Source organism: Pteropus alecto, unplaced genomic scaffold (assembly GCF_000325575.1).
Source record: "Pteropus alecto unplaced genomic scaffold, ASM32557v1 scaffold177, whole genome shotgun sequence".
Classification (NCBI taxonomy): Eukaryota; Metazoa; Chordata; class Mammalia; order Chiroptera; family Pteropodidae; genus Pteropus; species Pteropus alecto.
Window position 1 is genome coordinate 7,155,795 of NW_006442207.1, and position 11,554 is coordinate 7,167,348.

Below are 11,554 nucleotides of genomic sequence, written 5' to 3' on the forward strand. Positions count from 1 at the left end.
ATTTGCATTTGTAATAAATTACCAGGCGATGCTGACGATGCTGGTTAGGGTACCACACTCTGAGAACCAACCACTAGTATAAATGCTGCGTTAAACCTCTCATCTGCTCGTCTATGAAGGTACCACGATTACTCCCGTAGGAACCTCAGGAAGGGTCTGACAACACCCACTACCAAACAAACAACCCCACAACTCCCCCCTCATGGCCGGAACAGATAAGACGAAGCTACACCCGGCGCCTGGCGCAGCCCTGTTACGCCATTTCCTTCCAACTAAACCCCGCCCACCCTCCGCCCCTACGCAAGGGCAGGCGGCCCACAGGGCGCTAGGAGTCACGTGAGTCGGGCGACGTCTCGCGAGGGTTTTTAACCTCTCGCGAAACTTCATCCGCCTCTGTCTTTTCCTCTTTCTAGTGCCCGGCTTTCCTCCCCTCCCCCTCATCGCCGACCGAGTTCTTCCTTTACAGAAGGAATCGCCTTATTGTCGCCGCGGAGATATTTCCTGCTGCTGCTGCTGCTGCCGTTGCTGCCGCTGCCACCCCTGGGCTCATTTGCCCCGAGCCCTTCCCGCCGCCCCGTCCCCAACCGTACACAAGGTAACACACCCGGTGAGGGGGAGAGTAAGGCCTCGCCTGGCTTCGGCCTCCTCCGAGTCGAAGCGGAGGCCTGAGGCCGAGGAGCTGGCCACCCTGGAGAGGCCCGGGCGCCGACAAAGACTGTTGGGAGCCCCGGTCTCTTCTCCCACCCAGAGTTGAGCCGTGAGCGGTCCCAGCCAGAGTTGGGGCCTCCGGGCCGTGCCGGCAAACCTAATTCTGGGAACCCGTCGGGTGGGGTTGGGACGTGGGAGGCCTCTGAAGGACAGTCTCGGCTGTCCCGGGCAGAGCCTGTTTTGTGGGGCTCCGGCACTGCTGGGGTCCTCTCGGTTCGTGCGTTCGGTTTTCCTTGAAGGTGATGTTCGAATTTTTTAAAATCATGGTCTGAAATAATCGGCTAAGTTGTGGCGGGCTTTTGAGGTCTTTGGGTAGTTGGGAGGAGAGCAGCCCGGCTTGCTCTCACCCCTTTGGCGACCTTCCAGATTCCAGGCTGTCGTTGGACGGGAACTGTAAGACAGAGAAGGGTCCTTAGAAACCCCATGTGTTTGGTGATAAATCGAGAAAGGATTCTCTCGTATCTTCTTTTCAGGAGAAGAATGAGCCGGGTTTGGTGAAAGGCACGTTCCTTAAAATGCTTAAATGGGAGAGTACTTTTGCTGTTTGTTTTACTGAAGGAAATGCATCGGCACTATTTAAGAGACTGGGTGAAAGATTTTTGCTCTGGAGAAGAGATTTTTAAACACTCTCATTAATTGAATAATTCGTGCAGAGAGACTTGTGTAATTTAGTCCAAAAGCCATTTTTGTCTGGTTTTGGAAATATTCTTTAGTGCTTGTAAATGTTTTTTTTTTTTTTTTTTAAGTATTGACCCAAAACAGATTAATGTTTTGGGGGCGTTTGGGGGGAGCGTGAAGATATAACATCCCAATTAATTAAACCCAACACAGTGCCTTCCCTATTACAGGAGTTTACAGAAAATTAGAAATCCCTTTTCCTCATCACTTACTTTTTTTTCTATTTCCTTATGGCATTTATCTGACATGTTTATAATCTTCACTATCCATTCCCTTGAAGTCTGTAGTTTGGCTCAGCTTTTTTCTGAACTAAGGGTAAAGGTGATGTAGTGGCAATGAATTATTATGAATTGGGAGAATTGATAAGGTTTAATTCAGGCAGACAGGGAATTATTTTTTTTTCCAAGGTTTGTTCAGTTTTCATGGCCTTACCCTCCCTCCCCCAGATGTCAGAGGACCTAGCAAAACAGCTGGCAAGCTACAAAGCTCAACTCCAGCAAGTTGAAGCTGCATTATCTGGAAATGGAGAAAATGAAGATTTGCTAAAATTAAAGAAAGATTTACAAGTAAGTATGAGGGGATACTTACAGTTATATTGTTCAAAAAGAACTTCTTTGTTTTTAAAATGATTTATTGCTTAGAATGGACAGCTATCCAATGCACCCTTTTGGGGTGGTGTTTACTGTCCCCCTTTGTATATGTGCATAGTCATACATGGCTTGTTGAAGTAGGGTTGCTTCCTCAGTGTGTGTATATATCAAAATGAGTGAGGCGTTGTCCTTTGTTATGTAAATCTTGTGTGCTCATATAACTTTTAAAAATAAGTTGATTTTAGAAGTCTCTCACACTTTCTAGAGAACAGCTACATAGAACTTTACTATGGAGAAAGTATTTTGACTTTTAAAAACCGGGCAAAGGAAATTTAGTTCAAAAAGGAACTAAAATTAAAGGAGGAAAACGTAACCTGATTAAGATTCTTTTTAATGCTACAAGATTCTTTGAAGATGAGAGTGCATTTGTGTGTGTCAAAGCTGGAGGGTAACACCTTGTATCAAAAATACGTAAAAATATTTAAAGAGATACTTGTTTTCTGCATAAATGTTACATAATGTTTGAACTTAAGGCTAGGTTTTACAGTGTAATTACTGACACTTGTTGCAGTTAAATTGAATCTGTGAAAAGATCTTGTTTTGTTTGTCAATGGGAGAGTTCAGTAGGTATGAAACCTGCTTTTAAAAACCTGCACTCGGGTTTCAAGACAAATCCATAACATTAAATATCTGTTCTTTCTCAAAACACTAGTTTGATTAATAAAAACACTGTATATAATATTTGTAAATATATGTGACTTTTCATCTTGAAAAATTTGAGAACTTAAAATTCTGAACTTGATGTTTTGGAAAGCTTTAAAAGATATTTTGATTGGATGGTCTACCTTTACTGATTCAGTACAAAACTTGAATCATGTGTCTTAAGTAATCCTTTCCTTCCCTTTTATCATCCTTTTGTCCATTAAATTACCAATATTTTTAGGGATATTAGAAGTGCAAACAAATGAAAATGATATGAAATGGGGTCCAGATTCAGGATTCTGAAAGAGCTTATCTGGGCACAATTAAGATGTTGAATATTTTCAGGTTCGAATTCTAAATTGAGAATAAGCTTGATGAAGTTGCAATGGTATGTTATTTTAAAAAACAAAAAACAGGACCTCTTCTCAGTATGTAGAAGTCAGGCCAGTGGATTTCAGGGTGCCGGTTAATAAGGAAAAGATATTTGGGAAGAAATTTTTCTGACTCCCAGGCCAACTTTCTTCTTGCCTCAAAGAGAGATCCTGGCATGCCCTCATCTTTTACCAATCTAAAAGTCTCCTCCTTTTCTTTGAAGGAAATAAAACATTGTATGCAGTGATGTGTATATTGCCTCCTGGTCTTTGTGGAACTGGTGGAGGGGAAGTTGGGAATGAAGGTTGAAACATTATTGTGAGGTCTTTTTAATATTTCTAGAGTAAATTGTCAGAGTCTGGGTAGAATTGCCTTACTATGACATGATCTATAGTGGAAGTACTTTAGGGAGAGAGAACGTTGCAGTAGGCTTTGTAAGCACGTAAATGGCTTACTTAGGGTTCAGTTAATAATGACCTGGGGGTCATTTATCTGTAAAATATCCTCTTTGCTATAACCACTGTACAATAGAACTTTCTGTGATGATGTAAATGTTCTATATCTGTTATGCCATGTAGCGACTAGCCACACATGGCTACTGAATATTTGAAATAAGGCTAGAGTGGCTAAAGAACTGAATTTTTATTTTTATTTAATTAAATGGTCACTATGACTACCATATTGGGTGGCACAGATTTAGCAGCTTAAATTCTAACACTTTAGTACTAATACAGAATGTTTTTCTTGACGAAACTTGATCCTAGTTTCTTTTCCTCTTAATCCATCATGGAAAAAAAAAATTCATTTTGATTACTAGATTCAGATCTGTTGTGAACTGAAAACTACTCAGAGATGGAAGGCATCATTGAAGAGTAGATAACAATTCTGAAGTGTTTGGATATCTGCTTCCACGTAGTAATGTCTCCATTGTCTATAGTTACAGCTAGTATTTTGTTCATGGGTTTTAAAAAAATATATTTCTATCTTCTCTGCTTTTATGCCATTGATATTTAATTCTGCTTTTTATATTTGCGGAAAAGTCTGTTCAGACCGATGACTGAATTTGTGGCCTCCTTTGTTTTCTTGTGTTACTCTTACGGAAGATCCTTACCCTGCTTATGAATTTGTTTACCCTTTCATTTATGCCAGAATACTCTTTCTGCATTTTTTTTCAGTGACTTCCATTTTGCCAATAAAGCTTCCGTTTTTATCCTTATGTACTGTCTTTCATACAAAGTTACTCAGCAGGCAGCAAATTGGTCTACTGAAGTTCTCATTGCCTTTCTTTTTTCACTTAAAAAAGTGGGTACAGTAAAATCCAGGCTAGCTAGCAGACTAGATCCCCAGGCAGCCTATGACAATCACAAAAATCGTCAAATTTATTAAGCTGTTTTGCTGAATAAAACTGGTTCTAAAGGAGGCAGGGGTCAAGTCACTTGTCTCATATATTACAGTGGCTCTGTGCATCCCCGAAACGCCTTCCTTCAGTAAGCAGAGTGCTTGAGTGCATCCCCTTTGACCTGCTGATATGTAGATCACAACATCTGATGCTTCCTGGAATTGCCGATTACTGTAACTGCTGCCCATCTGTCAATGAAGGAGCAGTTTCAGAACTCAGACTTGGGGGAGGAAAAGTAATTAATGGTATGTACCTTTAAGAACCCCCTCATAAATAAAATAGTTTCTCTATTACTTTGGTCCATATGCACATGTGAAGAAAAAAAATTTAGAAGGGTCTTCATAGTTTGTTGGGAGGGGTATGTAAAATATGGCAAAGTGAAAAGACAATTAGGGATAAATGCTGTGGATTTTTTAAAAAGTCATTTCAGTGCAGGGCTCTGGAAATTCTTTATAATATGCACAGCTTTTCAGGACCCTTTTCTTTGATGAAAATGTGTTTCCTTGTGAAAACATAGTTGGAAAATGGTCAATACTAAGCAGAAGAATTCTAAATCTGTGACCTACAAATGCACAATTCATGTTTGGGCTTTGGTAGATAAATGATCGCTAGTTAGATGGAATTATTTAATGATAGGGATTGTATGGGCTCTTGAGTCAGGCTTACTAGATTACATTCCTGGCTCTAAAAGTGGTTCATTAAAAACAAGAGTGGATAATTTACTCTCCTTTGTATAGTACATGCTATATTTATTTGGAAGTTCTTTGCTTTATTTGCAAAAAATCATCTAATTAAAAGGTATTTGAATAGCTACTTAGCATCTAATAAAACTTCATTAAAGATATTACTCTTCTGAATTTTTAAATTGAAGTCTTTTTTTTTTTTTTTAATTCACCAAACTGACCTTTCTCCAAGGGCTTAATATCCTTCCCCTTCCCCCTTTAGGTTCAAATATTAATTTTGAGAAATAGGAAGATTTAGAATCTTTAGGAGAGAGGTAATACTTAACTTTCTTGGCTACTTAACCAGAAGTACTATTAGAAAATTTCATTGAGAACCAGAAGAAATTCAATACAGAGTTTAACTTTGCTAATTTTTCTCCCCAAACACTTAATGTGATATTTTAAGGTATTTTATATGCTATAGTGGGGGAACAGGTATGTAGGTTCTTAGATAAGATGATGCATAATATGGGTCTTCATTCAAGTAAAAATATAGCAGATAGGTAGCAGATCTATCACTTTGTACTATATTTTTACCTTTTTAACCAACCTTACCAAACACCTTTGAATGAAGCCAATATAAACCTGAATTAGAAAAAATATTTGCCACACAGAAAGATATTGCCTGTGTGTGTGAAGATTTAGTTTTTCCTTTTAAATAGCTGTGCTAATGTGCTTAACATTAAGGTATTGGGATATTTTAAATCTGACCTGGTAACTTGCTTACTTAGGTGAGGTAATCTTTATAATAAATGGATAGGAAAATTACTGGCTTTTTATATATGCCGACAGTATTTTAGTATAAATATGTATGGGCAGGAACATTTTTATCACTAAGAGTGTTTTAGGGTTTTTGAGAGTGGAGCATGTTGGCTAGTACTGTAATGCCCTGTAAAACAGTACAGTTGCATGAAACATATGTGACAGTGATATGAGATAAAAGTGATATTGAATCTAGCTCAGTCCCTCATAATTGACTATTTCTCATCTTTAGATCTCTTCAGCTAAAATAGGCACTTAGAAGTAAGACATGATATAAACTCAAATCTACTCTTATTTCTCTTAGTATTTGAGGTTAAGTTGAAAGGCAACTCTGTGGATTTAAATCCCAGCTCCACCACTGTATAAAATGCTATAACTTAGTTTCTACATGGGGATAATCACAGTACCTGCATCCTAATATTGTTATGAACTGCAAATAAATACGTGTAGAGTACTTAGTGCTATATGGTGTGAGAGCTGTCATTGAAACTGAAAAGAACTTGCTGTTGAAAATAGGTGACAATGTGAACTATAAAAATAATGTTATGATTTTTGTTTTTCCTTTTTAGGAAGTTATAGAACTAACCAAAGACCTTCTGTCAACTCAGCCTTCCGAAACTCTTACAAGTTCAGACAGTTTTGCTTCTACTCAGCCCACTCATTCATGGAAAGTAGGAGACAAATGTATGGCAGTCTGGAGTGAAGATGGACAGTAAGTGTAGAAAAAAAACTCTAACTATAACATGAAATAATAAAAATACAATGGTAAGATGTTTTTATTCAGTTTGAACTACCCTATTTTAGTCTTTCTATATAGACAATATGGTTAATAGAGCCAATTTGATTCTTGGGTGGTTATTAATATAGTTTAGTTTTGAGCTTTAGATTAAATTTTAGGGCAGAAAAATGGCTTGGATCCTAGAGGAAAGAAAACTGAAAGCAAAGGGAAATGAATGAATGTTTTTAAAAATAATCTAAATTCTTTTTTCCTTAAATTGAAAATTGAATGGTCGGCTATATTAAATGTCTGTGAAATACATATACTGAAATGATTTCTATAAGAAATACCTTTTCTCAAAGAGATTGACTAAAACACATTTAGCAGACATGTAAGAGACTCTCCTGGCAATAATATAAGGTTTAGGACTTCCTTTTAGGATAGCAGATGGCTAACTCCAAATACTCTTGCATTATCTTTGTCAAAGGGCCTTTGATTATAGAATTTTCATTTTAGACACATGTAATAGTAGAATCACTGCAGTATGTCTTGTAGGCTGAGTACTAAACCTTTACTCACCTGCTTACAGCCATGATATCTTTACAGGTGTTACGAAGCGGAGATTGAGGAGATAGATGAAGAAAACGGCACTGCTGCAATCACTTTCGCTGGCTATGGCAATGCTGAAGTGACTCCGCTGTTGAACCTCAAACCTGTAGAAGAAGGAAGGAAGGCAAAGGAGGACAGTGGCAATAAACCCATGTCAAAGTAAGTGACTTTTTAGCTTTTTAAGTGTAATCTTCCCCATTTGGGTATTTGAAGTGGTCTGCAGAATCTGTTCAGGCTAGATTAGGGTAAAAAAGTTAATAATACTGTTTATCATTATTTTGAAGATTAGCAGTATAAAGTCATTCTCTGTATTTGTATGCCTAGGTAAAGTGAGGACATTTTGGTTCCCATTTAATGCATTCAGTAAATACTAAGAGGATACTGTGTACATTCTCAGTAAACCAGGTGCTGAGGTTCTACCATAGTGAAGAAGACCAACTTGGCCCATGGCCCTTCTCTTGACCGAGCTTATAGAGAACAAAACACGTAATTAAAGAAGAACTTTAATAATAAAGTATAGTAGTTATGAAGGAAACATAATGGGTACTTTAAGGGAACAAGGAAAAGGTACCTAAATTGCACTTAGTCATTAGGGCAAATATATTTTGAGGAAACGACATCTAAGCTGAGATTTGAAAAGGAGTTAGCCAGATAATGAACTAGAGTGAGACTTTGAGCAAGCTGCTTATCTTCTTTTTCCTCATGTGTAAAATAGGGACAATAGTGTCCACAGTGTAGGGTTGTGAGTATTAAATGATAGCATTAATAAAGCATGTAGTACAGTTCTTGACATGTAGTAAGAGCTCAGTAAAGATTTACTTTTAAAAAGGGAAACAGAGGTAACAGAAAGAAATTCCTGAGGAAAAAACTTGGGGTGTGAAAGGGGGTGGTTTGACAAGAGAATGGATTAGAGAGGTAGCAGCAGCCAGATCATAAAAAACCTGGATGCCACTGATGCATTTCAAGTAGAGGAGATATGATGTGATCAGCTTGAGCTTTCAAATGATCAGTGGCATCCCCTAGGTGTAGATGAACCCAGGGAATAGTAGAGTGAAGTGTGCAGTTTGACAGGTATTTCAGAGGTAGAATTAACAATATATTGGTTAACTTCTGCATATTTACCACATTTTGCTGTCTTTTGGATTTGTCAAGAGGTTTTAAAATTTAAGTTTCTGTATAAGTGATTAGAATTTAAGAAAATTGTCATCTCTTAAAATAACATTTAAGTGTCCCAATAAGAAAATCAGATTGTAGACCATCATCTCTAATTTTAGTTTTTGTCATCTGTATTAAAAAAACACTTAGCTTCATAGTGGCGATTTATGATACAGAAGAGTCTAGATCTTAATGCCTCTTTTTTAAAGACCTCTTCACCCTTTTGGTAAGAAGTCAGTGTTAATTCGGCAGAAATTATTGAGAACTTTGGACTCTGATCTTATTCAGTGCTTTTGGAAAACCCCAGTTGTTTTCGTTTTAAGAATCGTTAGGTGTGATTTCTCTTTGTGCTGCGCTGTGTTCTTCCAATCTAGATGAAGCAAGTGTTTTCATCTTTATCGAATCTCCATATACTTTTTCCAAATGCAGCGTGTTATACTTGCTGTCGATTTAGAAATTGATAAAAAATTAGACATCTGTTGACACTCATTCCTAAAACAACAGGCCAAAGCTATGTAAATGTCAAATAAGTCATAGTTGAAATATTTGATTTAATGGGTAATAGATTACCGTTATGTTTGAAAGTTTCCAAGGATGCTGTGTATTTCAAATCAGATCCAGTCATAGTGCTGGGTAATTGGCATTGATGTTATTGCTTTTATTCATGGGAGAAGAGTATGTCAGTTTATTAGTGTTTTCTATTTTGTTTTTTGGGGCTTTTTTTCCCCACTGCTAAATAACCCCAAGGAAGTTCTTTTAAGTCTTAAGACTTGACATTTAGCTGTTATATCCACACAGAAAAGAAATGATTGCCCAGCAGCGTGAATATAAAAAGAAGAAAGCTTTGAAAAAAGCACAGAGAATAAAAGAACTTGAGCAGGAGAGAGAGGACCAGAAGGTGAAATGGCAGCAGTTCAACAACAGAGCCTATTCTAAAAACAAAAAAGGCCAGGTTAGTAAATTCTTTTACCATACTTTGTAAATATGAAAAGTGCAGTTTTCATTAAAATAACTTTAAAATGAAAAAGGTAGATTAAAAACACGTAACTGGATCTTGAATTCAGAACTCTTCAATCTTCAGTTTGGCTTATTGAAAAAAATCTCCATTAGCCACTGTCTTTGCAATAGAAGTATTATGAATGAGAGTTTATATCAGGAATTAGAAAAGATCTAGGTTCTTTTCCTTCTATAAAGTAAAATTTTAAAACTTATTTACTACCTTACATATCACTTAGAAGGGAGTGTATTGAAGCATACCTGCTTTGAACATGCCGTACACTGGACATCACTGGTAGATTTTATTTAAAAGCACTCAGGTTCCCTCGATGTACTTTTCCTTCTAGATGTATTTTATAATTTTTATTGTTTCTAAAACTAATGAGGAATGGTTTCTGTTTCATTTCCCCCAGGTAAAGAGGAGTATTTTTGCTTCACCTGAGAGTGTAACTGGCAAAGTTGGAGTAGGAACTTGTGGAATTGCCGATAAACCTATGACACAATATCAAGATACCTCTAAATACAATGTCAGGCATTTGATGCCTCAATAATCAGAAAAACTGTTGGATTTCATCTCCACAGGGCTTTACATTTACCTTTTTATCCTTATATTTTTCTAAAGGTAAATTATTTGTTAGATGAGTAAGGAAGATAACATATACCATTGTCGTCATTGTTTGGACTTCAATAGAATGAAACTTGAAATTGCATTTGATAACTGCTATTCATTTAACTTTCTTCACCTCTACTACTAGTTTCCTCAAAGTTTGTTGGATAAAGCAACTTTTCTAGATAAATGCTTAAATAAAGCACTTAGATGAATTGTTGATCTTCCTACTATCACGCCCCCACTTAATGGATGGCATATACTTTTTGTAAACTCCTAACCTGGAACTTTCAGAACCTTTGAACTTGCCACATATTCTAGCAATTCACTGGAACATCAAGGTAAAACAAACACCAGACTGCTACAGAGATCTTTTCATTTTTTTCCCCTTATCTTCAACTTAAACTTAGCTATTGCCCAGTTAAGCCTAAAAATAGGTTAATTTGTAAATGGCAAAGTTTGAGGTTTTTCCTTCAATAACTTGTTTTGTAAGCCTATTGGGCCGTTTCTAAAATCGATCCAGCTCTTTTATTCTTTTCATTGAGTTTTAGGTTTATGTAAGAAACCATGTTTAGGACCCGCTACCTTTTCTAATTTTTTTTTGTACGTTTGCTTTTTTTCCCGTGTTTTTCACTTATGGTAGTGGTACCATTTTTTTGGATGTGTAATGTTTATATGAGAAAACAAAAAGCTGATGTATAGCCCTGTATACAGTGTAGATACTATTTTTGTAAAAAAAAAAAACAAAAAACCAAGGCTAAATTAATGAACAAGAGTACTGAATGTTTCATCATTAAAAATTTAATGTATTTCTTGTGCATTAATCTGACCATAATTTCCCTGTATATTATGTTCATGTAGCTGAGTGTAATTTTTGTTAACTAGATCAAGTTGTCAGCATTTGCTGGTATAAGCCAACATCACAGTTATCCTGATTTGAGTTTAAGCCAAATATATGCATAGAAAAGGGTCTTCCTGTTAATGGAAGACAGTGATTTTTAGGATGTGTTAATTTCAGTTTTTGTATGTTTAACTTTTATTAAATAAAGTGTTTTTAAAATCTCCAGGGTGTGTTAACAGAAGGGTGAAGTCTTAGCTGCCAGCATTGCTAGTGATTAAACATCAGTGTACTTGCATACATCATTTCCACAGAAGAAAATATTGAGTATGACAAAGGTTTCAATAAACCCTTATGTACTTCCTTTCCATTAGACATAAGAAATTAGATTCTAAAGGGCAAAACTTAAGGGCCTGTTCTTTGTATAGAGTTGTTTGTAAAATTTTGGTTTAAAGGAAAAATAAAAATTTTTATTTCATGAATTTTAATTTTTTTGGTAAATCGAAACTTTTAGGAGGCAGCCATGAGAAGTAGAATTCTTCATCTCACCTCTCCACTACACTTCCAACCCACAGTGTAGAGCATGTAGGACAGTATGAAAGGTGAAGTATTTTAGATACAAGGTACAAATTACAATAGAAAAAGGCTACTCAACCTGAAAAATTTCTAAGTAAATATGCTAATGTAACTAGTTGTAA

The 11,554-nt window shown here is 36.6% G+C and overlaps 1 protein-coding gene across 2 annotated transcripts; it reads left to right on the forward strand.

The window, feature by feature from the left end:
• The first annotated feature begins 377 nt into the window (after positions 1–377).
• SMNDC1 (survival motor neuron domain containing 1) lies at positions 378–11,338 on the forward strand. 2 transcript variants are annotated; one of them, XM_006920867.3, is made up of 6 exons: positions 378–595; positions 1,833–1,952; positions 6,503–6,645; positions 7,258–7,419; positions 9,214–9,367; positions 9,825–11,338. In XM_006920867.3, the coding sequence occupies exons 2-6, from the start codon at positions 1,833–1,835 to the stop codon at positions 9,960–9,962; spliced, it is 717 nt and encodes a 238-aa protein (XP_006920929.1). In that variant the 5' UTR covers positions 378–595; the 3' UTR covers positions 9,963–11,338. The 2 variants fall into 2 exon arrangements, with proteins under 2 accessions (XP_006920929.1, XP_015451879.1); XM_015596393.2 differs by lacking the exon at positions 378–595 and adding an exon at positions 4,505–4,694.
• Positions 11,339–11,554: the final 216 nt, after the last annotated feature.

What these genes read in the sequence shown, in the direction of transcription:
- SMNDC1 (XM_006920867.3), top strand. Translation starts at nt 1,833, where the DNA reads ATGTCAGAGGACCTAGCAAAACAGCTGGCAAGCTACAAAGCTCAACTC. An exon ending in AATTAAAGAAAGATTTACAA is followed by an intron (nt 1,953 to 6,502) that starts GTAAGTATGAGG and finishes TTTCCTTTTTAG; the next exon opens with GAAGTTATAGAACTAACCAA. An exon ending in GTCTGGAGTGAAGATGGACA is followed by an intron (nt 6,646 to 7,257) that starts GTAAGTGTAGAA and finishes ATATCTTTACAG; the next exon opens with GTGTTACGAAGCGGAGATTG.